The 26,698-nt window shown below is 30.0% G+C and overlaps 1 protein-coding gene across 1 annotated transcript; it reads right to left on the bottom strand.

The window, feature by feature from the left end:
- Positions 1-1,580: 1,580 nt before the first annotated feature.
- Positions 1,581-18,713, bottom strand: LOC100160661 (protein PTHB1). The gene is made up of 14 exons (XM_008190365.3): positions 18,251-18,713; positions 16,702-16,790; positions 14,767-15,034; positions 11,799-12,022; positions 11,193-11,329; positions 10,929-11,103; positions 9,126-9,317; positions 7,652-7,903; positions 5,246-5,402; positions 5,034-5,160; positions 3,504-3,668; positions 3,291-3,422; positions 2,274-2,460; positions 1,581-2,032 (listed from the first exon to the last, which is right to left on the bottom strand). Exons 1-14 carry the CDS (start codon positions 18,508-18,510, stop codon positions 1,986-1,988), a joined length of 2,412 nt encoding a protein of 803 aa, XP_008188587.2. The 5' UTR covers positions 18,511-18,713; the 3' UTR covers positions 1,581-1,985.
- Between the last annotated feature and the right edge of the window lie 7,985 nt (positions 18,714-26,698).

The following is a 26,698-nucleotide window of genomic DNA, read 5'->3' as shown; positions in this document are numbered from 1 at the left end:
CATTTTTACCTTCCCAGTTCCAGGTATAAAAAAAAAGTTGGGCGTTATAGAAATACGCCATCCCGTATTGGCGCTATTAGTGTGCACTCTGGGGATCTTGCCCCTCCCTCTCACCAGATTGTATAATGATTAAGAAAAAAAATGTTTAATCATTATTTTTAATTTATGACAAAACTGATTATTTATTATTTAGAGTTCTACACAATTATGTTTTTATTTATTTATTATTTTATTCATAACTTATTAACTGTGAATGTTAACTCTTTAAATATAACTTGGGAAATATATTCATGAAAATTAATTAATTATTGCGTATTACTTTATATTAAGCTCTTATATATTATTTGTGAATAATCGAAACATTTCACTTTTATAAAACAGACTTTCGCGTAGATAGATAACTATTATGTATTGGAATTTTAAATTGTGAATAAGTTGATCACAATAATTATTTAAATAGCAGACAAGACGGATTGTCGATGATTGCATTTCTGTAATATCGGACAATTCGATAAACAGTAATGGGCTATCGGTTATATAAAATAAAATATGTGAGCGGTTTTGTCTCTCAAGTTTTTTTTGGCCTCACACCGGTTCTCTGCCTCATTTTCACCCATATAATAAATTGTATAGGGGGACGAGGTGGCCGAGCAGTCTAACGCGCTGCCGGTCTCGGTTTCGATTCTCGATCACCGGGCGGCATTTTTCTCCAGGCAAGTCACGGGTGTCTGGAGAACAAGAGCCGCCATCCCCCACTCCGGGGTATGGCAGAAACCTACGGGTGCCCCATTCGAAATCCTGCCAAAATACACCCACATGTAACACCCCTACCGTTCTAAACCTACAGTACCTCCCCTCTCCCAATGGCCTAAGTTGCCGCGGGATAAAAAAAAAAAATAAATAAATTGTATAATAATATGTATAATATCTGTACATCTCACATATATTATTATTTACCTACTCGTGCTATTGTGCCAAACTTCGTATATTAGATATATAATTAATGGCACAAGGTGGTTGGACGTAGCATAGAAGGATATCATCAATAAACCCTAGGAGTGAAAGGGTGGACGGAAATACTTCTCATGACCGGAAATATGGATAAGGACATATACACGATGTAATGAGACGGCGGCGGCGGGAACTCCAAGAGAATCAAATAAGAAGTAGAATAATGGAATTATGGCACAAGTTATATGTTAAGTGTAAGAAAACCTAATCCCAAAACTAGTCATACTAAAGGTTTTGGTTTCATTTTTTTAATAAGAACACGACGAAAAAGGGTGGAAACTGGAAGGTATATAATAACGTCCACGCTCCAACGCGCCGCCCGAACGTTCTACATTCACGCGAACATAATAATAATATAATATAATATATAATATTATACACGCACAGCTGGTAGGTGCGTATACGTAATAATAATATGCGCACACTACACACTCGAGTGTAACTACACGAGCTTTTTACACTTTTATATTAAAAAAAAAATGTGTAGCGAAAATAATGTGGTCGGAGGCCTATGTGTTGCGTACGGAATTAAAATCACGGTCGGTCGTTTCCAATAGAGTACCCATACATATAAATGAAAAGACTTCAGTCCAATTTATTTTATCGGAAAAATCTGATTTAAATGCCACCCGTGCATGCCGACGACAACATATTTAGTTTACAACACGTGATTTACAATAATATTATATTATATATATTATATACGTTCCGATAATAATATGTACCAATATTTAAAAGTGGTGCCGTGTGGTGTATAATAATTGTACGCAAAAAAACTCGTGATGTGTGTCGTATCGCAGCACTTGACATTGTAAACTATACATATTTCGCTCACATTTTTTTACAAATTAAACACAAATTGTATACATTAAAAGCTTATGACCGCATATTATATTATATTGTATCAATACAACACATCGTAATTCAAAATAATATGTCCGATGTATGTTTCCTGTTATTAAATTTTCAATCAACTAACTGGAGTAAAAATCTTCTTCGGATTCTAGAATAGGCGAGACACCTGGAAAAAAACAATAGAAAAATGACAGGACATATTATTATTATATTTTATAACATTATGTTACGCTATTTTATACAGTTGTGCGTAGTTTGAACATATTATTTAGTCGTGAAAATGTGTGATATACGATCTACACGTACAGACTAATACGCAGACTATTAGAATAGATTGATATTGTAAATACTTTTCGAACCACAAAATGAAACAATTATGACGTTAGTAAGTATAATGTACAACGTACCTCTAGTGTTGTCTTTCTTCGGTTTGACCTGTAGTTCATCCTTTACTGATGTTACATGTTGTATAACATAATCGATTAGTGTTCTTAGGCCCATTACCACGTGAGCTGGATCGTCGCTTTGAACATTTAACGTGATTTTGTTACCAACCAAATAGCTCAGCGATTTTAAGACGATGTCTTCCCAGTTCTACTTACACAAACATATATTGAGAATAATTATATAATTTCGTAAAATTAAAGAATTTGATAGAAAATCGTCTAACCAGAAAATGCAGTTTCTAAGCAAGGCGATGAAAGTATAATATCTTATAGCTACCTATTTATATTGGTGGTACAATAATTATGTTTTCCTATGTTCTATGTTTTTCGGGCAACAAAAATGGTTAAAAATATTAAATTTTTATATTGTATATATTAAATGATTTGAAAAATCAGTTTAGTCGCGGTACTTTGAATAGGTATTTTTTGAATAATTGATATCCTAAAAGTAGCTCTTCTCAGAATAGATTTGACTGTATAGAATACACTGATTTATTCACACAACTCTTTCAACAGCTAATTTATTGATAATATTCTAATATTCATAAAAGCCAAAGACCAACGGGTATCTAAAGATTATACTAGTTCACAACACTCACAAATACTAAGTTAATGAAAAGTAAATAATTTAGTAGATAAAATGTAAACTTGACATGGAAACTTTAATAACTGACATACCAATAAGATGCAGACATTTTGGTGAAAATAATTAATCGCGAATATGTTATTAACTTAAGTTTTTATATAACGTAATGTAATTCTTAAGCTTAAAGAAAAAATTTAACTCGACAATATTATTAAATATTAAAAAACCAATATGGAAAAAAAATAACGTTTTACGAACTGGATGGATGGTATTAAAAAGGTATTACGAGTTAAGTATATAGATTGGGAAGTTTCCTAAGAAATACATATTATATTTTATTCTTAAATGTTTCATTTTTCACTCTGTTATTTTATAAATATCGACAGAATTACCTGGTAATCGGTAAAATGAACGATAGTTTCTTTGAACTCTTCGAGAATTTTATCGTTTTTAGAACATAGACCCAGCATCGTGACCAAAAGCCTCGATAGTGACATCAACTGGGAAAATTTCACTTTTAATTCCTAGAAAATAATATAACCAAACCTAATGAAAATTGCGTTTTAAATCACACGATTTAACGCAAAAACGATATATCTACCCACCTGTTTGACAAGTGCAATTTCCGACATTTTCTCTGTTAACGTTTCGTGTGTGTCGTCTATCAAAACGTTCAAACCGGATACAGAAAGCACTGTATTTTCTTTGAGTTTATTGAACAAACACTTTTGTATGATTCGGTACTGCGAACATAATGAAGAAATGTCTTCCTATTGCGAAAAAAAAACCATAAGTTTACTCTCGTTGATATTGTGATATTATCATAGACCTTATACTAATAGACAAGAACTGTGTGAGCAGCATTACGAGTGGCGCGGGCGTGCAAACATATCGTAGTGATGTAGGCTGTCTTGAAGGCAAAATACAATAATCTATATATCTATAAATCTTACCGTACTCCCCCGCACTACCCACATATGAGTCAACGAGTCACCGAAAAGTGTTCTCTGTGTTTCCACTCGGTGTGCCGTGTGCTATCACTTCTGGTCTATTAGTATAAGGTCTATGGTTGTTATGGTAATTATATAATTATTATATAATTATACACGTTTGTAGTATATTAGACGTAATATTATAGTATACTGTCGAGTACTTCAAACTTATATTATTCAAGAATATTAGCGATCAAAAGCTTATCAATTTACAGGCCGCCAGAGGGTGGTCTGAAACGGGACACACGGAAAAATAACATATAAATGATACCCTGCGTGTCCGTTTCAGCTTATCAATTTGATAATCTCTTGAACGCCAATAGGAATTTATTGTTTCTTAAATCATCAAAATATTTATCTAAATGTAATGAATTACTAATTTCAGACTATCATGAGATAACTATCTATATTATTGATAGTTTCATAAGAGTTTTTATTCCACTTCATTTGTATTATAATTACAAACAAATTAAGAAAAAACAAGAGTGGTAAATATAAACAATGTGCATGTTTCGATAATATAATATTAAGAAGTATAAATATCCCAAAATATATTAATCAACTATAAAAAATTGGTTTTGTTTGATATATTCACTTAGTGGCCTGATGTGGCTCGGTGGTTGGCCGCAGTCACTAAAATGTGCTGCAGTCAAGCATCGTTTGGCGTCGCTAGTTCTCGGATGGGTGACTACCACCCAGAATTTTAGCGACAAATCCTCACCCCATAATATATAATACACATGTTCCTCAACCATCTATTACGTCACACCACCCACAAAATGCTAATGACCTTAGTAGCCGATGCTCAAGATTAATAAAAAAAAAAAGAAAAGATTACTTAAACAATTATAGTACCTAGCCTAGATTTGATTTAAAAATATGCACAAACAAATGTATCAACTGACAAGCTTATACCTATCAATCAGAATTTAATTTCTACAAAAATATGTTTATTGTTACTCGAAGATACTATACCATTGAGTAGGTATTTTAGATTGTGCAGTATATACTCTATGACCCTACTTAAAATGTTTTCAATATTAAATTATTTTTAAAAAAAAAAAAACATGAAAAATGTCGTTCTGATTTCATTTTCATGGATTTCGGATATTATAATATTATTATGAATTTTTTTTCAAAAACCTGTATAATATCGAGTCTTCCTTTGAGCGCGACATGCTCCTCAATCGTCCGGTAAAAATCCGCGACGGGAATTTCATTTTTATCACATCGCACGATGCATCTTTTAGTTTTGTAATATTCTCTATGCCTGAAGAAAATAATTTTGTTTAATGTTTTAGTGAAATATATGTTCAAATTAAATAATAGTATTACTATGATAAACTTTTACGTACCTGAACAAAATTTCTTCAAGAATTACATTAGTGTATTCGGGACCCGATGATCGTATTTCGTAAGAACGATTGGCGGGTAATGCAGTAACACAGACATACTTTGAGTTAACAGTGATTGTACGGAAACACAATTCCGCTAACGATGAATCGGCAAACTCTATGTGAGACACAATTTAACATTACAATCAATTGTCTACAGTTGTTTATTCCATGTTATTGTACATTTGTATACCTAGGTGTAATTATTTTTTAACGCTATTTTGGCTATAACGCAAGTAGAACCTTGAATTTCGTGGGATAATTAATAGTTTTAATTATCTTATTTCATAAATCAATGCCTAATCAGTACCTAATTTAGTCACACAAATAAAAAACGAAGGTGATAGTAGAGGACCTATGTTTGTATTTATTTAAAAAAAAAAATAATTAGTTTATATTATGAAAATGGATAGCTCCGTGTTGTGATGTTCACGCGCCATCGATGTAAGAAAATATAATTTTTAGGATGAACAAATTATAAACGGCTTGACGTTAAATGTTATACCTAGAAAATATAATATTATTATACTATAATATGATCACGTAGAAAAATATTAAGAATGGGCGTCTTTGGGAAATTTCACGAATAGAAAATTTACATTTTGATGATTGTTAATAAAAACACATTGTTGCCTGTTGCTAATGACAGACATGTTTTACACAATAATTAACATTAATATTGATTAACGGTACAGTTGGAAACCTTTTATATCAATTAAAGTATTATTAAATTATATTGTATGGTTTATACAAAATAAAATATGCATAGTATAAGAGTATAAAGTACGGTCTAGCCAACTGCTCTCCTTGTAAACTGTAAACATAATTATTATTCATTTATGATAAAATGTGCCTATAATAATATGTAAAATATAGCATTTCTATCTAGACCTGAAATATATCCTACAATGTGAGCTTTTTAAATATTATATTAATATTTACAATAAATGCCGTCTAATTGGGAGTGAAATAGCGATTGAGTGACTCGGCCAGATATCTAAGTGTTACGAAAAAAAGTTAGGTTAACTCTGTATACCTACTCTGCTACTAGACTTGGTATTTTCCAAATACCGTTTGTTCAGTATTTTATCATTTACAAACATGAGCAAAATATATAAAAAAATAATTTTATTATTATTATTTATTAAAAGAAATGGCAAAATATTTGGTTTGATAATATAATACTCCATTATCTTTTTCAATATTAATTTGATGTTCCAAAAATGTTAAAGATAAAATACCTACATCAAATTTCTATTTATGTAACACATAATATTATGTTAAATAATAAATTATGATACTAAGACATTTGGTACGTCTTAATTCCGAGAGAAATTTATACGTAAAAGTTATTAATAAACGCATTCCCTAAACATAATGTGATGTAATACAAAGTTTAAAAAAAACTCATAACATATAAACGTCCTACGAACAATTATAAATTTAAAATAGGGGTTAATCAGCTATAATGTGTCTTTAAATGGTTTTTTCTCGCTCTTTTAATTGTTCAAATAGTTCTAACCAATTTTTTAAGCTATATGACCATAAATTAATACCAACTAATAGTTTCTTAAATACTATTTAAAAAAAGTATACGTTTGACAAAAGGTTAAGTATTTTTTTTTTTTTGACAGGTTACGATTTGGCTAGGTGAATATATTATTATTTGAACAGTTGGCCTATACAATGAGAAATTCCAGTAGTGGAATCGCTTTATTTCATATTTTCATTCGTCTTCTTCTTTTCGCGTCGGTGTCTATCACCTTTTCCGTGATTTCACGTATAGAGACGAGTGACATCAAAATATTTTACGGTAACATGGCACAAATGTCTTCACAAGTAAAGCAACTATAATAAGAACCGACAGTATACAGGGTGTCCCGTGAGTATAATGGGTGTCCCCATTTGCCTTAGAGGTGGACTCGCCTTCCGGACAAAAACTGGCTTTTGTCGTTGTACCTATAAACTAAAAAAATCATTAAAAATTATGAGCTTTATGAAAATAAAATGTTGAAAAGTCAACATTTTCACATAAATAAAGTCTATAAAAATTGTTTCGAAAATAAAATAATAATTTTTTTTTACTTTTTCACCAAAAAATTAAATTAAATTAAAAAATAAAATATGTGTTGGTATTCCTTGTCACTGTGCGTCTAATAAAATAAATAGATTTATGATATATATTTATTATCTCAAGAAATATGGCAATAGTTAAATCCTCGCGGGACACTCTGTATATACGTATAATCGGTTTACTTTGTCCAATACGTCTTATAATAATATGATGAGTGATGACAGTAATAATAAAAATATTATTTTTGTCATTATCGTAGTATGTTAAAACCGTACAGTGTACACACTTCTCACCTTTGAATAGTGTTTTCAGTGGCACCGGACTCTCGTCGACCGATATTTTCGCGGACCAACTGAAATCTAAATACGGCGTCGAATGGACTTCGTAAGCCAACGTCAACGGCAATCGGATGGTCTGCTGCACCGAGCCCGGTACGTCCGATGTCCCAGAATAGTATGCGCAAACAGTGCATTCTGTCGATGACACTGCCGACTCGGTGTCGTCGTTTTCTCTGTGCGCCATCACTCGGACTGTGATGCTTTCGGCTATGGAACACACACGCACGTATAATATTATACGTATAAAATCATATGCATCAAATCGTAAATAATCTATTCTACGATAAGTATTATGGTTTGAAATCAGAAAAAAATTAAATAATTGGTCAACATAGCCACGTCTAAGTTATACATATTCGTCACGTCTATAGAACTGAAAATAAGACGGCTCGAGCCTGATGCGTTTGGGAAAAACATTTTCAAGTTATAGCCGTGGCGGTTATTTTACAATTTCTAGCTGATTCGCTCAACATTAAAATGTATAGTAATACAACACAATATTATATATTTTTTTAATTTAATGATCATTAATCCAAAGGTATTCAGTTGGTTTTTAACTTTGAGAGAGTGTACACGGTTTGTTTAGAACACGTGTATATGTCACGAGGATTTGTCACAAAAACCCGGGATTCGGGGGTGGTCACCCATCCGGGAACTAGTGACACTGGCCGGTGCTTGACTTCGGAACACGTTTTTGACTGAAGCCAACCACCATGTCACATCAGTCTACTATTATTATGGTTTTGTGATTAAGACTAAGGAAATATACAGTGTAAAATGTATTATCCATTACATATCGAACTACAGCAATTTAATCTGATATCTGACTTTTTATAGTCAAAAGAAAAATATCCACTTAAAACTAACATTTAAAACTAGGATTATTGAAACTTCTTAAAACCAAGTAAGCTCAAACCAAGTCGTACAGCATAAATAACGATAACGAATAAAATACATAGGAATTACATTGTTAGGTAAGTTTTTTTTTACGCGTTTGAACATTTTACCAGTCTTTTACCATCTGTTGATACACGACTAACCCCCAAGAGAGTTAAAGAAAGTTTTATGTGGTTTAACTTGTCGAGACTGGCCTAAAAAGGTTGACATTACGATAAAGACCTTAAAAAATATATTTGTCATTAAGTTTAACCATCTATAAGCTTTGTAAAATAAAAAAAAACATTGTATTGATTACTATCAAATACAAAATGGTTTGTTAATAATACCTAGCGGTACACTGAGTCGTTGTAAATCGTGCATTTAATCTGATGGTTGTTTTAGAACAACTCAAACAGACAAGTCTGATAAACACAGAAAGACACATTTTTTAATAATTTTTTTTTCAATGTTAGGTTCGGATAGATACAACCGATATACGATATTAAATCGTAAAACTTTTTTCATGCTTAAAAATACGAGGTATACATACTTAAGTCCTTTAAATGTATAACTGTAGGTGAAACGACAAGTGGAGCGACCAATTGGAAAGTGATTTGCACTGATGATGTGGCTAGAGATGGTGACACGTCTATTTCGATGTCACACAATGGTTTTCCCAAACCCTCTGAACGTAAGTTCAAAATACGAGTATTTAATTTCAATAGTGGTAGAGTGTCGGTCTCTTAAATTGAAAAATAAAATCATCATTAAAAAAAACAATTTAAAATTTTTTTTTAATTTTAAAATAAATCAATGAAATATTCAAAATAATATAATAAGAACATTTTTGATAGATGTTTTCAAGAAATATAATATGACGAAAACATTTTAAACCTGCTAATGTTAATGTTGTATACATATTAGTTAATAAATTATTCCATAGTTGTAATATTTAAATTTAAAATATATAATAATTTATATGTTAAGACAATTTAATAATACTTATACAGTATACATACAATATAAGGTTAATATAATAATTTATTAAAGTATTAAATTTAAGAAAAAACTTAATTCAAAATGTAAGTAATCAGACAAACTTAAAAATAATAAAAGCATTATTTAATATTTATCACTAAACCATCCAAATAACTAAAACTTCAATGTTTATCTCAAAAACATACTCTAAAATGTATGGTGATATCGTCACTGGTATAAAATAGACTATTTATTTCACGGCGTGAAGTATATGCAATTGTGATACATTAATAATAAGTATGCCTAAATATTATGAGTAGTTATTGTATTAATGAGAAAAAAACAGATATTTCCTTCAATTTCGTACATTTATTTTTACATTATATAATATTTTTTCATTAATTTTATGAAAGCCAAAAATTACGTTAAATACAAAGCACAGTGGGTGGACATGATCTTTTATTATTGTATTTATTAAAGTACATATAATACATAATAATTAATATACGTATGCATGTTTTAATTAACAATTTAATTAAAATTTCGAAACGTATACGCATATAATTGAAATGTATTTAAATTGTGTACGAAGTATACTTCAGAGTCATAGTTTCGTTGACTTTGTTAAATGATTTTGGTGAATAAACTTTTTGAAAATAAAAGGCTAAAACCAAAATATCTCTCAAGTTTGCACACATTAATCTACTTTTCGATTTAAAATTTACGAAACTAAATTACATTACTATACATTTAGAAACAAGTGCAATATGATATATTTTTATTATAGTGAGTAAATTGAATATTTATGCTGAGTATATATACTCAGTTAACTGAGCATTTAAAAAAATGTATTAAAAATATTTTATGCTTCAGGCTTTTTTTTATATTGAACTTAATTTCGGCAACTATGGCCATTAGCTATTTTTTGTAGGTTTTTTGTAAGTTTGTTACTGTGGTGGAAGGGTACGGGTTGGTTTTTGGACAGGTGTGTATGTGTGTGGCAAGGATTTGACACTATGAACCCGGGTGGTCACCCATCTGGGAACTATTGGCACCGGCCGGTGCTTACTCTCAGATCGCGTTTCGCGATTGATTGCCATACCCAGCCACTAGGTTTAATTTATTATAGCAGGTAACCTCAGGGTATTTTAAATGAATTAGTACGTAATAAAACTTTAAATATGTTGAAATCGCCATAAATAATAAAAGAGTCGTCTAAATATTACATAATTTATAATTGTTTATGAGTTGTTACCTATGTGATTTCGAAAATTTTACTAACATGCAACATACTTATTATTTTGATAAAATAGCACTTTATAACCAAAAAAAAAAAATTAACAATTAGTGCAACGTAATTAAAATATAAACATACCATCTTGCAAGGACATATTTTGAAGGTCCTTTTTCAACTGAGCTAGTTGGTTCTTGGTGTCTTTATAGTCTTTGATCGGTCTTTCGGGAGCCATAAATATCATGGGTTCAGTGCCCAGGTAACAAAACCTTAAATCACCGGTTTCCGACATCATGACCAAACATCCCTGTAACGCCTATTATAAATAATTTACATTAACTCGTAGAAAACACAATACATATCTTAAAAAATATCGCGTATAGATAGGGCAACAAACCACCATACTTTAAAAGAAGCTCTTGCAATAATACACGGATGAAAGGACAACTTGGCCGCCCATCGAAGTTTTGTCTGATCGTACACCAACACACTATCGGTGTCGGATACGATTATACACATAGTCTTCGTTTCGGGATGTTCGCCTGAAATAAAAAAAAAAGATCGAAATCGCGAAATAAATAAAAACGGAAAAAATGTTAGGTAGGTATATTAGCGTTGGCGAATGAGATAGGTCGTGTAAGAATCATCTGAATTCCGCGTAATAATATTATAGTAATTACTGTACCAATTGACATATAAGTATAAGTGAACGCGGTTGGACGTTTTTGCAGAAGAAGCGTATATTTATGTATTTTGAATTTTTAAATATCAATGAACCGCTACATATAGATTCTGGGACTAATATGAATCGGAAATAAATGAATCTCGTTCGGCGTGAAAAAATAATAATAATAATCATAATAATGATAATATTATGTCGAACAAGATGATTTTAATCTACGAACGGCATATCATAATATAGTGATATTAATATATTATTATTATGCAAGCGCGAGTAATATTATTATAGTTTGTAAAAGCTGTATGGCCTTTACGGTTAGAGGTATATACCCAAAATATAGGGGTGAAAACAGCAAGGAGTGTACTGAAGCCGTTTCATAAACCACAGCACGCCATTGCCTTGAAAACAATAGTAGTTCCGTTCGCCCAGTACGTGTATTGTAGTCGCAGATGGTGTTATTTCTACAGTCTGAATGTCGTATACGGTTTCGCCCAAGGTGCACGACCAAACCGGCCACTTTTGTTTCACACTCGGGTCCGCCAGCTCTTGGTACCTAAAGAATTTGCATCGTATATAGCGTTATGTGCTTGTCCTTTTTAATATTTTACGAACCGTACACAATAAGTCTTGATTATTCGCAAACGTTGCGTCGATTGTGTTTCGGGTATAATATTATTATTATTATTGTTATTATACCCGACATATCAACACAATATATTAATATAATATTATATTGTGCTGAAGGCAAATCGAGTATAGTTCAAGACGTGGTGAAGAGAACGTCCAAGAATTATAATGTACAAAATAAAATGCAGTATTACAATAGGTAGTTGGTGGGAAATAATTAAAATAAATACAGAGATGGGCATAATATGCAAGTCTTATAAAAATATGTACAATTCGTGACAGTAAATATATAAATTAAAATTAATATAAGTGCAGACGGAATACAGCGGCTGACTGTTAGCCTTAGGCCACTTATCTCGTTTTTAGTCATCATTGAATAATATCCCCTACAATAGTGCTTCACAATTAGTACGAAATTGTATACATTTTTAGATTTTGCAAAATTGAATTTAAGATTTGATAAAATTATAACTAAAAAAATGCAAATTAAAATGTTTTTAGTATACTATTTTATAACAATAAATAATAAACATTAAAAAGAAACCTAAACAAAAGGATAAACAATAACACGTTGGTGTTATAAATGCATAAATGATATAGTTTTCAAAGCCGAAACTTAGTTTTCACGAACTAGAAAAAAAAACTGTGCACAATAGCCTCACCTACATTAGCTTATTATAATAAATTGGTAAGTAATATAATATTCATAAATATTCGCCTGAATATATTATTAAAAACTAGTTATTTACCTGCTTGTAAAATGCATAGTTCTTTTTACTAAAATTTACAATAATATAGTTATAGGTGTGTGTATTATATTTAATATTTATGTTTAGAAATTTAAAATCTAAATTTAAAATAATATCTTATACTATTATTGGATTTTATGAGAAACAGCGGGGTTTGAAGATAGATATTTAATATTACCTAAGTAAAATATTTTCCCACTACATTTTAATTTCTGTAATGAGGTACTATATTTAGCCATAATATACATACTGACTATTACACTAATAATTTCATGAATACCTACATAAAGTTTAGACGAGCATTTTATGTAGCAGGATTAATTTTCCTAATTAAATAGAATAAAAAACTTTTCATGAATTGAGGACAGATATAGGTACCTATAACATAGAGTTTATTTATACAAATACAGCAAATAAGCTAAACATATTTCTCAGAAGGACTAAATGTATAGGACAAATATCCGAAATGGTATACATCAACACACATTTTTAATAAAATATAATATGTTTAATTAAAAAAGTTGATTTAATATCATTAATTTTACTAAACTATAAACCTATCAAAGCATTCTTTGTACCTAAGCACTGTTGTAGGTCAGATTATCATTTTAATCAAAAATATACGCACATAGTAGTTTTTCAATTAACTGTACAAAAAATCTATGTGATTAAAAATATTAAAAATATATTTGTTCGAATGTGGTCTATATTTCCATAGTTCCATATATTCTATAAAATTTTTAACTGTATATTTAATTATTGTTGTAGGCTTTAGGTTTACCAGCTATAGCTCTATACATATACATATATATATTTTTTTTAAACAAAAGTATGCAAAATGCAAATATAATGGGGAAGAAACACTTGAGACAAAACTATATTTTTAAGACAATAAATTCTTGACAGTAACACTAGCAAATACTCGCATTTATTATTTATCATTGACTTTGTTTTAAGATATACTCTTTTAAATCGGTTATTTATTTACAGAGAATATTAAAAAAATAATTATAATAATAATTTGAAATTTTCATAATAACTACTATAAAGTCCATTAAAATAATTGTAAATCTTAAAAAGAATTTTAAAAATGTGGAGATGCTCGCAAGAGTTAGGTGGGTGCAGTAGGGTTGTAGGGACGTTGGATTCTTTTATATTATTTGAAAGAAATAATAATAAAAAAAAAAACATTGCATTCAAGAAACAATTTGGAGTAGATCGCAGTTCTACGCTAAACAAAAAAAAATGGTTAAGATTATATCACTACGAAACTGGCCATGTTTGCTTATACATTTCTACGCGAATTTTCGTCATCGCCTCGAAAACCTTTGGAAAGGAAATTCGAAAACTGATATTTTTTTACAGCTCCGTTCGGAATCTAATATCGCAGCAGCCTATTCAACAGAGTAAACAACGACGCAATAACAATATAAACGTGTGGGACAGCGTATATATTATTATGTTCGGCGGATATTACCGGGTACCTGTGGCCGACCTATAGGCTATGATCCACATTCAATAATTTTGTGACTCGGTGGCGGGGTTCTGGGGGTGGGTGGGTTATTTCTACGGTCTATGAAAGTTACTGCAAATACAAATTTGTATAGCCGTACAGGAACCTATATCTAAAATTAAACCTCGACTTCAGTATGCTAGACTTGTGCGAGACCCTAGCTAAACCAACTCTGTGTTAACACAATATGCTGCCCCCCCCCCCAAAAAAAAAAACAAAAAAAAATCCTGGCTACGCAAAAGTCCGACACAAAAGTCGATGAGCTCGACGGTCGCCGCCATTCGCGTATAGTATTATAATACTATTATTATAGTCGTACATCCGACGACCTGGCTTGCGTTTTTCACGTCGGATACCGTGCGCGGTAAACCGCAAAGGTTAATATTATAATATTATACCTTTACTCACTTGTAACAGACCAAACACAGGTCGGCGTTGAGCGTGATGAACCCGTCCACGGATCGGACGTACTTGATGGGAAACGGGTGCAGGTAATTGGGCAACGCCGTGCGAAAACCGAACGCCTGTTGCTCGTACACCGTGACGGCGCCGTCCAGCGACATGACGCATGCAAAATCCCTGCTGCCCGACCCGCCGCCGAAAGGTCCAACGACCATTTGATATGCGCTCCGGTCGAATTTGTGTTCGTACATTGTTTCCAGTACGTACTGATCGCCTGTCGATGGACAAAACAAAAAAAAATCCAGTGACAATATTATTGTCGTGATCAGCCGTGCGATTATTAGCATGATATTGCTTATAAAAATGGTAAACAACGCAACACGAATCGAGACAGTTCGGCGCGACCATAATTATTGCATAATGTCAATTATTATAATGGCACGGTAAAATAACAGCTATTATATAGGAGAGATGTTATAATAATATTAAATACTATGATCTAATGAACTCGAATTTTTTTAAAACCCTCTAAAAGCAGAATATTTTATTAAACACTACAGGTTAGCTAAGAATAAAATAAATATCTTCTGAAAATAGTTGTGTTATAATGATTGAACACAATATAATATCCATTTTCTACATTAAGTTACAAAAAGCGTTAGTATATTATATAAAACGTTATAAATAGAAAATATTACAGGAGACAAATTGTGTGTACCTACGTTAAAAAATAAAAATAAATTCACTTGTACCTCAAATGACAATGGATGTTGGGACATATTAATAAATGCGCTTTTCCTATCGATCCGCTAAAAGAAAAATAAAAAAATATTTCAAAGAAAATCCTAATTTTTTTCATTATGAGAAACAAATTAAAAACAAACGCAAGAAATATGTATTTCGCTAAATTAAATAAACGCACATTTTGATGGATAACTTTTAATAAAAACTAAATGTACACGTTTTAATTAAATGAAGTATGATTCATAAAATATATATTTTTTTAACTTTGATACGCATAAGAAAATTACTGTTTTTAAAAACAAAAAAGTCAAGTTTTAATAATGTATTTATATAAAAAAAATCATTCGTTAGATTGACATTTTTCGAAATAGATGCACTTTTATAGCTTTTAGATTTTTACTATCAATTAAAATACTTTCTGCAGTGTCACAGTGCACAGGCATAGGTATAAAAGTTAACTATATATTTTTTCAAGTAACTACGTAGGAAATTAATTATGTCAATTGTATCTACATAGGTAACTATTATAATTTAAAATTATAGTTTATTGGCTTTTCAATTTCACAATAATTTACGTGGTAAAAAGCAATATTTATCTTCTATTATGTAACATAAAATTACACAATTTACATCACATAAATATTGTGAAGTTTCTATAAAAAGACATAAACTATGCACAAGTTAAACGTGAAATAGGTAAGTTCTTTTTTTTAAATTAAATTGAAAATTAAAAAGAAACACAATATTTATATTTTTGCTTGACGTTCCATCTTATTTTCTGATGCAAATATACAATATAATATATTATTTTGTATACGAACACATTAAAGCATGTATTTACATTTTAAATATAATATAAATAGCAATATAGCAAAAATCTAATATTACAATAGTTATTGAAAAATTATAATAATTTATTGTTATTGATAAAAAAAAACAGTAGGTAAGTATAATACTTATAGATCTTACGGAAAATTCAATATTTAAATCTTTGAACGCGTACATGCTTTCATAAATTTAGTGGTAAAGAAAACGTTTCTTTCGTTTACGATGCATCATATTACTTTGGGCGAAAACCAAAAGGTCAAATTTGGGTGAAAACATGGCCACCCCTTTGAATATTATAATGTTTAAGTTTATACTATCATATTTTTCGCAAATTATGTAATTATATCATACAAGTGACAGACTACTTACCATGATCTGTAGACCCAGCTATGCAATTCACTCCATGTACGACTAATGAAAACGGATGAAGAACTGCAATGTTCTTGTTGGGCGAACAGCTAACATTAAAATATACCATAAATATTATTACCCATAGCCATTAATAATAATTTATTATCAAGCAAATATGTCAAAATGTTTCTCTTTACAACTAAAATTGTAATCTAGCCAAGTCTAGGTATACTTGTATGATGTACAATAAACCAATTAGATAGGTACTTGACCAATATGTTCAAAAAAAAAAAAAATGGTTTAATTTTGATATTACAACACATATATTCCATACCTAACCCATTAACAAGGAAATGGAAATGTGTTTATTTATTAACAATAACGAGCATGAGTCCAATTGAAAAATGTATACATTTTGACAAATATTCTTAATGAGTTAATAGATTTTTTTAAAAATTTAAAATATAATTTGTACGCACAAAACATTATGTGTATAATAATAACCTTTTTATTAGGTACTATTACTTTTTTTCGTTAGTTGTGTTAACATTAAAAATGTATAACGTAACAAATTAAATATAATTAATTTTCATAAAACAATTTTAATTACACACATAAGTGTTTAAAAAATAATAAACCAAATTGTTTTAAGTATGTTTAAAATTAAAATGAGCTGTTCTTGACACATAAGAACCCAACTTTTACGATATCGTCAAACTCTAAACTACAACCATAAAGTACAACCTCAATCATTAACTTGGCTCTGGTTTCTGATATTATATTTACCATCATATCGATCACTTCATTTAAGGGTTTTATGGTGACCGCCAACCACCATACCTTAGACCCGCGAAAAAAAATATTTTACCTATACTCTTTAGAAATATTAAAGGTTATATAGGTATTCCAATTTAAAGTCTTATAAGTTAAAAATACAATAACACAGCTACACATCAAATTAAAATGAGATGAAAAATACGATATGGTATTATATTGTATTGTACATGTTTTTTTTACTATTCAATCCCACTAAACCCCGTTGAATAATATACGCTTTAAATTACCATTTTTCATAATGCAGCGATATAGGTAACAAATATTTAACTTTTGCCCTATATCAGTCATAAAGTTTTTATTTGGCACTCACTGAGTGATAACTAAACCCTCACCAGAGTTTCACAAATAATTTCAAACAATAGTTATTAGTTTATTACCTACGAATTTATCTTTATATAGCGGCGATGACATGGTATTTTAAATAAAATAATATAAATATTAAAATATTAATCCTCACTCGTGCGAAAAAAATTCACTACAATATATGAAGTTATTTTCTATGCATAAGTATAATATATTTATATTCAATCGAAGTGATGAAAATTGGAATTGGAGTTTGGCAACTTTTCAAACATTTGAAAAAATCGTCATTTCTCAATAAAGCAGTAGGTAAGTAGGTCTTAAAAAGTGTTCTAGAAACGTATTCGATCGTATTATATTTTTGTGAAACTAGCTGGGACAAGTACGTCCAAACACATTATCATTACACATATTATAGGTACACACTGACCTGATTAATTTACCGGTGCACACCTGCAACACGGGACTGTCCGTCTGCACTTCGATCAACAGGTCGGACGGCGAGTACTGCAAATCGGGCGGCGGGGCGGCGTGTACACCGTACACCCTGAGGACGCCGTCCAAGCTCCCCAGGATAACGTTGTCCTCGCCGGCGCCGAACAGGTCGTCTACCGCCAGGGCGTCGCACCCGAAAGTCTCGCCCCGACCGCATACGGTAGACCAACAGTCTCGGACTTTGAACAACGACATAATCCGTCCGACGACGATTTCAATTATAAGAATATATAATATGATTATATATTTTGCAAGTTATAAGGCCACTCGTTCGTTTTGTTATTATTTTAGTACACTTTGTTTCCTCCTCTTGCCCATATTTGTAAGTTTGTTTATTTTCTCGAAATATGATCTCCTCCGCCTCCCGACGATAGTCATACTCAATTTTATTTTCGCTAGATAAAAATAAATAAAAACCGATTCATATAATATAAACAATAATTATTAATATTTGAATCTACCTACAAATGTAAAAAGTTCACAATTCGATAGGTATATTCAGCTAGCTGTTACGGATCTTTCAAATAATTCCGGTCATTTAGTTGTAACTAATTTATTGTAAGAATTATTATTAAGGAATAATACTATATGATTATATTATGTATTTATGTAGTATAATAGCTGATCCTAGACGGCGATGCTCGCAACAAATTAAACGCCTGTGGATTCATCACGTCTTAAACTCTGTTAAATGTAAACTACGCCGATTTTTAACACAGTCATTTGGGTGGTTTCGACCAAATATAAAATACAGGTCTAAAATTTCACATCAAATTTTCGGCCCCTGAAGTAAATATTTTTGCTGGACCTATACAAAACTTCTAATAAAATACAACCCATTACAAGCGATACGGTTGTCCCATACACGATTTCTAGGTAATCAATGGTTAACCCACAGCTTAAAATAACAAAAAAACTTAATATATTATATTAATATACATGTATATCATAAAATATACATATTCCTATCAAAATTTCAAAAATTACAAATTAATTTCAATGGGCCCTGATTATATCTATTTATAACAACTATTTTGTTTTCTGTACCTTACGGCTTACAAATAACCATATGAGAACCAAAAAATGTTTTAAATATATTTAAAAAAATACAATATTTAAAAAAAATGTACACACATAACTTCACGTTAATAATCATTGCTGTTAAATCGCTTTTGATCAATAAAAAAAAAAATAATAATTTCTTACTTTTGAAACTTTTAAAAAAGTTCTTCTGTACGTACACCGTACACTGTTTAAATTAATTTATTATACTATAGGTACCACTGCTAGGTAGATGTTTATGCACTATACGTTATTAATTTATACAAATTAAAACAAACAATAATATTACTTTATATTTTATATTTAAATTTTTCGTTTGACGTTCATAGGTACAAATGCATTTATGTATTGTTAGGGCCAATAAGGTGCATTGAGACGTAATGAATATTACTGTAAATCTGTAGAGTTGAAATAGTTGAAATAGTAATAGATAAACGCATTATTTGATGTAGGGCATAGCTGGTACTCTCTTAGAGGATTAAATAACCGTCACGAACGAAAATAGAACTACAGTTTGTATACAGTTCACTGGAGAGGTGAACAAACACCTCTCTCAAAACCATTAAGTTTAATAGATATACGACAAAAGTGTACCAATCTCAATGACTGCCCAGCGCCCACTTTATTCCTTACATATATAGACACCTACGCATCATCTGTACCGGAATGAGACGATTCAAATAATTCACAGTCATACAATACGATCAAAATAGATATAGATAATGCGATTGAAACTTGAAACTTAGTTGTTTAAAAAAAATCTAACGGTAAGTACCTAAGTCATAGTTTTTTTTCTTAAATAATTTTACTTTACAATTTATATAAAAAATAATGTACGGAGGAATTTTCTCAATATTACTTGAATAATCGCGTCATTCCCTTCCAATAGCGAATAGCCATACTAGGCATAAGACATATGTTTCATTATAATTTGTTTCACTTTTTAAAAACAATAATAATTGCCAATTGGTTTGCTTTAATTAGTTAACAATTTAAGGATAAGTTTTTAAAAATATTCATAACGATAACAGTCAATGAAATAGACGTAACACCAAAATACAATACTTCTTATGGGTTTCCTTATGTTAATACTTAATGAAATTGTAAGACTTCGAATGTATAGGTACGTATATTCTATCACGGTTCCCACAAAACCGATCCAAACCAAATATTGTGAAAACAAATAAACCGTTCGTCTTAATGTCAGTTCAAATTAAAATATATTTCTCACTTTAGAAAAATTACCCAATAATAATTAAAATATCTACTATATTAATCCTGGATATTCGAGAGTGATGTACTTGTTGGACGTGGAATTATAATATTTAATTTGTATCACATAAATGAATTAAAGTATTGATAATTTCTCAAATCGGATCAGTTAGAAGCAGGTGCACTACAGGAGTGTAACTGTTAAAAGTTTATACAATATATGGTAACTTATTTATAAGCGCAGTTTAAAAGTTGAGACACCTTTATATATTATAATATTATATGCAATATAATAATAATACCTTGAAACTTCCTTTGGCAAACATTAAGCAGTTTAAAATAAATCTCTATGTTCACCTATACTAATTACTAAATATTCCATAATAAATACTAATCAAGTGATCATAAACTCTAATATTAATTAATTCAGTTCACAATAAACTAAAATAACAATTTTCAAGATCTTACACGATTTGGCAAGTATGAAGTAGGTGCCTACCAGTTATATTAGTTCACATGAGTATATTATTAAGAAAGTTAATGAAGATATATGAATAGAAGTGTATATTATTGTATATAATAATATAATATATCCAGTTATGTGTACTGTACAGTAGTGCCATACATCAAGCCATTTAGGTTAAAATAAAAGTTGCTCGTATAATGGAAGAAATTAATATTTGTTTTATTGTCATGCGCTCGCGGAGTCGCATGTTATAATATAGCAACAGCTGATGTAAAAGCACTGCTGCTTAATGTCTCGTTTTTCTACGTAATGACGACCTTTTTTTTCTTAAAAAACGAACATACACACTTAAGCCTAACAATTATTTAATAACACGCAAGCCATACGTAATTACGATGGAAAAAACAACGTGTAAATAATATGTTTTTAATATATTTTAATTTAAATTTGAATATTATTATAATTTATAATATTATATAAACGCCCAAGAAACGAACCATCTAAACCATCAAAACGCCGTAATCACAATAATTATTAATGTATACTAGTTTAGTACATATAGGTAGGTACATATACTGAATGTACAACCAATGTACAACCATCACGAAAGACGTGTACCTACCTACTATACTGTCTACTTATATAAATATGTGCATATGAAGTTCTATCAACGGATGGTAACTTCACACAAGCCCCATGTCTGAAATGTTGTAAGTACGTATATTTCATTTTATTTTTGCTAATATTTACTTTTTATAAATCCACAACATCACTTGCGCTAATTGTAAGAAATATTCATTTACAGATTGCACAATATTACTATATAAAAATAAAAAATAAAATACAACTTACAAGTATATAAATACAAATACACAAATACTATAATATGTTGTAGATACTCATCGAATGTTCCGGCATCAGCCCTGGTATTATTATGAATTCCTCGATCACCTAACAATATTATTAGAAAATAGGCATTAGGTATATAATGTGTTTATAAATAATCCCAATGAGTAAGTATGATGTATACTATTATAACCATTATACCACTATTATACCATGTATACTATGGTAATATGGTAATTGGTGAGGTATATATCTACTGTCACGATTGATTACAGCAAACGCAAACTTGCAAACCTATTATAAATTATAATAATAAATCGACTTTATATAGGTCTATAGACTAATTAAAGCGCGCTGCAGTAAACTAATATTAATAATATCATCATCACGCGATTAAAATATCATTACGGTATTATATTATAATAATAATAATCGTGCACGTGTAAAATAACGTTACGATACGTTACAATACTATCACTGCTGTATTATTTATATGGATGTTTCATACAATAATCGTATCCACCTAACTCTGACTGAATATAAGTCATATTGTTCACAAATTCACAACCACCGTTCGGATGATTCACTGAACTGTGAGCTGCATAAACGTATATTTTATGCTATTATAGGGTATAATAGCTATGGTACTATGTACCTCCACCACCATCGGCTGCAGTACTCTAATTTAGACTTATAATGGCTACAAAGCATAAGGATACACGTATACCACCGATCGCAGCTTTGTTATAATATTAATTAATATATATAATAGTGTTACGACAAACAATCGTTGACGGCCTGATCGATTAATTAATAGGTACGTATTTATTGGTATCTATATATTGTGGGTATACTGCAGAAGCCCACAAATCCGAATAATAACTGCATGGGCCAAAGCCGAATCTATATATATATAATATAATATATTAATAGTAAGTATAATATACACCTAACCTATATAGTGGCAGATACACGTCATTGTATTATTATGTATTGTGCACCGCCGCGATAACGCACGTGCGTAAATCAATCATACTAAAATGATAATATTAATAATATGATCCTAGGTAGAAAGGGGTAGACACCAGTTAAAAATATTTTATGCTTAAGAGGGCGCCATACATATCCGTAATCATAAAATATGATATTGTTCGTGGGAAAACGTTTCGCGTGAAAGACAACCACTCAGGCTATAGTCACTGCACAGGCGCACAGCTGTTGTTCACAGTTGAGAAAATCAAAATATGTTATATCATAATATAATAATATTTTTTTTTTATCCTGTATACATCATTTTTACCAGAAGTTCTTCGATTTCAACACAGTATCTTATCTTTTAGCAAATAGGATCATGATGGTACTATTTAGAGAGGTCGTTTTTCGATTTTCTCAATATTCATTTAATGAGACAGGAAAAACCACTAAAAATGGGATTTTAATTTCTAACACTTTGTTTATCACCATAGAAACGAATAAAAATAAAAATAATGATTTTAGATATTTTTTTGTAATTTATAACATTAAATCAACTTACAGGATATAATAAAATATAATATCAATATAAAATATCCAGTGACAAACTGTCTCCGCTCAGAATCGTTTTTTGTATACAATGATATGATATCATTGAATTTAAATTTAATACAATCCATTATACAGTGACCAACTGTACAGCAGAGCGACATCCACTTATCCGCTTTTTTTTTTGTATTAAAATAAGAACGTTATTCCACCGCAAAATAATATATTGTTTTACGTATAGTGAATAAATTTGATTTCTTAACTGTGGTTAACTGCAGCCTAAAAGGTTCGTCTTCTCGCGAAACCATTTTTCTATAAATGTATAGTATAATATTATTATAGTCATTAGTCATTGCGCATAACAACCAACAATGGTATTCACACGGGACCACCGTTAAGGTGTTTTGCGTTAATATTTCAAATTTTAAATATAATATTATTTAACATTAACTTTTCTCAAAATATCATTAAAATTGCCTATATCAAACCCCTTAAAAACCGGTTTTTTGGCATCCTCTCAGCAGTTGATACAAAAATCCGCTGCACAGTGCACACCAATTTAGCATATTTTATTATAATTATATCGTTTAACATAAAAGTCACATATTATATTAAAACAAGTTATGTTTTTAAAAAGTCAATTATAAAAAAAAAAAGTTTTCCTAGTAAATGAACAAATCGTCCATTAAAATATAATACTAACACTCCTGTAAATGAACACTGATTTCTACTATTATATTCTTTTTTACCTACTTAACTATTTCACTATTATTTATAAGATAAGATAATATATTATAGTTTAGTAAAAAAAAACAAGTTACTGAGTAGTTCTTTAGGAAAAATGCAACCCTATCTATTTTTTTCCCAAAATGTCAAGTGTTCGCATTCACTAAAGGTTTAAAATGTGAGTAAACCCAGTAAATAAACAGTTGTTAATTTACTGAATACAACAAATAAAACCAGTTAATAAACATTGTTCGTTAATTGGATTTTTGGATTTTTGTCGATTGAAAACACCAGTGCTCGAACAGCATTTAAATAATTATTAAAATAAGAAAAATGCCTAAAACCAATTGATATATATATTTATTAAAAAATTAACTCTATCGAGAATATTACCTTGTCTGAACATTTATGGATAAAATTCAAAACGTAAAAGTTAATAGCAAAATTTAAAAAAAAAAGTAACAAACTAAACAATTAGATAAAAACTATGGTGATAATATTAATGGAGCGAAAAACTTAATATCATTCTTATAAATTGAACATAGAATAATAACACAGAATAATTCTGTGGCAATAGTAATAATTACTCTATGAAATTGAATAATTCTCCAATGATAATATAATTTACAGTGTTACTTTATTATAAGTTCGATTTAGTGTTAAGCTAAATATATCTATCACTGTATTAATCGATGTATGCCTTATTTTTTAAAGAAAACTGCGAAGTGTTCATTTAATTTTCAATATTTATTTCTTATACCATTTTTACGCGTAGGTACCTACCTAATACCGCATCGTTATAATACAGCATTACATTTTGCAGTCAATTATTATACATAAATATGAATTTGTTTTCCTTTCTTTTCATAGTTTTAATAACTATAATATTTGAAAATTGCGAATTCTTAATGTATTCGCATGTGAACAATTTAAATATAAATGAGAAAATACAATAAACAGTAAAAAAAAAATTCTATTGTCTATGTATAATATTATAGTGCGATGAAAAAAAATTCAAACCGTAATTTAATTTCCTAGTCACATCTCATATCCAAGACCTTCATTTTTATTTTTTTTACTTTTCCGCTCACCCGTAAAAGCCTTATCTTCAAACTATTAAGTGCATCATTCACCGTACCGGAAACTAATTTGACTTTTAAATATTTAAATATAGATAGGTACTTATTTATTACGTTTAGTATCAAGTCTGTCCGTGATCGTAAAATACTTACACGTCATTTGAAAAATCTACAGAATAATTTATCCCACTATAATCGACACATAATCATAATTAATTCATTTTAATCTTACATAGGTTCCTATACTCGTATAAGCTGGTAAAAACATAAACAATAGTAGGTATAGGTATTACCTATTACAGAATTATTATCTACTTAATAATACATTCGAATATATAGGTAGGTAGGTACCTAGTTCCGCTAGTGTGTACCGTACCTACAGAAAACCATTAAACTCCCTCTCCATATATTATATTGTAAAGAGATTAATTTTGATATATTTACAGCAAGAGCAGTTTTTTGTTCCTAACTTTCAGTTTTTTATTGTTATTTATTCATGTGGATAGGTAATAGGTACCTTAATATATTTTTAACTAGGAGGTTACCTACCTGATTATATTTTTAGTACCTACTAGGTATATAAATAATGTAGGTACCAACCTACATTAAGTATTTATTTAGTCTAAGTATATAACTAATATCTGCAAGTTTTTGGTGTCAAAAAAATAACGTTAAGAGAATTGTCGATCTCTTTGCTTGAAAATAACTCGTTATTTTTACATGGCGTCATAGGCGCAAATAGCGTTTGGGATTTGGGGGGGAGGGGGGCTAAAGCATAGACATATAAATAAATGTATTAATATGTCTATGGGCTAAAGCCTTACTTTGATAATATTGAATATGCTTAAAAATTAAAACAAAACGTAGGAAATGTTTGGGGGGGCTATGGACATTTTTGGGAGGGCTTATCCCGTAAAGCCCCCCTCCTATTTGCGCCTGTACATGACGTAAATTTATTATAATAACTAAAGGTAGGTACAATATGAATTGCGATGGATTTATCAATGAATTAAGTTAATATTTTAACTTATAGTTTTTAATTTTAATTTAAATTCTAATTTGACTATTATAAAATTTTTAATGTAGGTAATTATATGTACCTATAGGTACTATAAGGATCGCGGAAGCAGTTCCCGCGGCGTCGTCGGTTCAAACAAGGGTACTATTAGGTAGTACTTAACTAAGACTCAAATAACTGTCATCGTTGATACTAAAAATTTTCACCAAAATGTTAGTACGATCACTTTCCGTACCTACGTCATAACATTTTCAAAATAGTTTAGACTCGTCTTTGGCCATTTATAGGTATATGAGAATTTTTTTATTTTTTTTTCTGTATTCTAGTAAGGTACATATTTTATTGTCAATCAATAATTTTTAGTTTTTTTTTAAAAAATAAAGCTTAAACTCTACTCATACTCTGTTAGTCTGTTGTGGCTTTTAAGGCAGCTGTAAATCAATATGAAGAGAG

This window comes from Acyrthosiphon pisum, chromosome A2, assembly GCF_005508785.2.
Source record: "Acyrthosiphon pisum isolate AL4f chromosome A2, pea_aphid_22Mar2018_4r6ur, whole genome shotgun sequence".
NCBI classification, from domain to species: Eukaryota; Metazoa; Arthropoda; class Insecta; order Hemiptera; family Aphididae; genus Acyrthosiphon; species Acyrthosiphon pisum.
The sequence above is the reverse complement of the archived record's forward strand: the minus strand, read 5'-3'. Positions and strand labels throughout refer to the sequence as shown.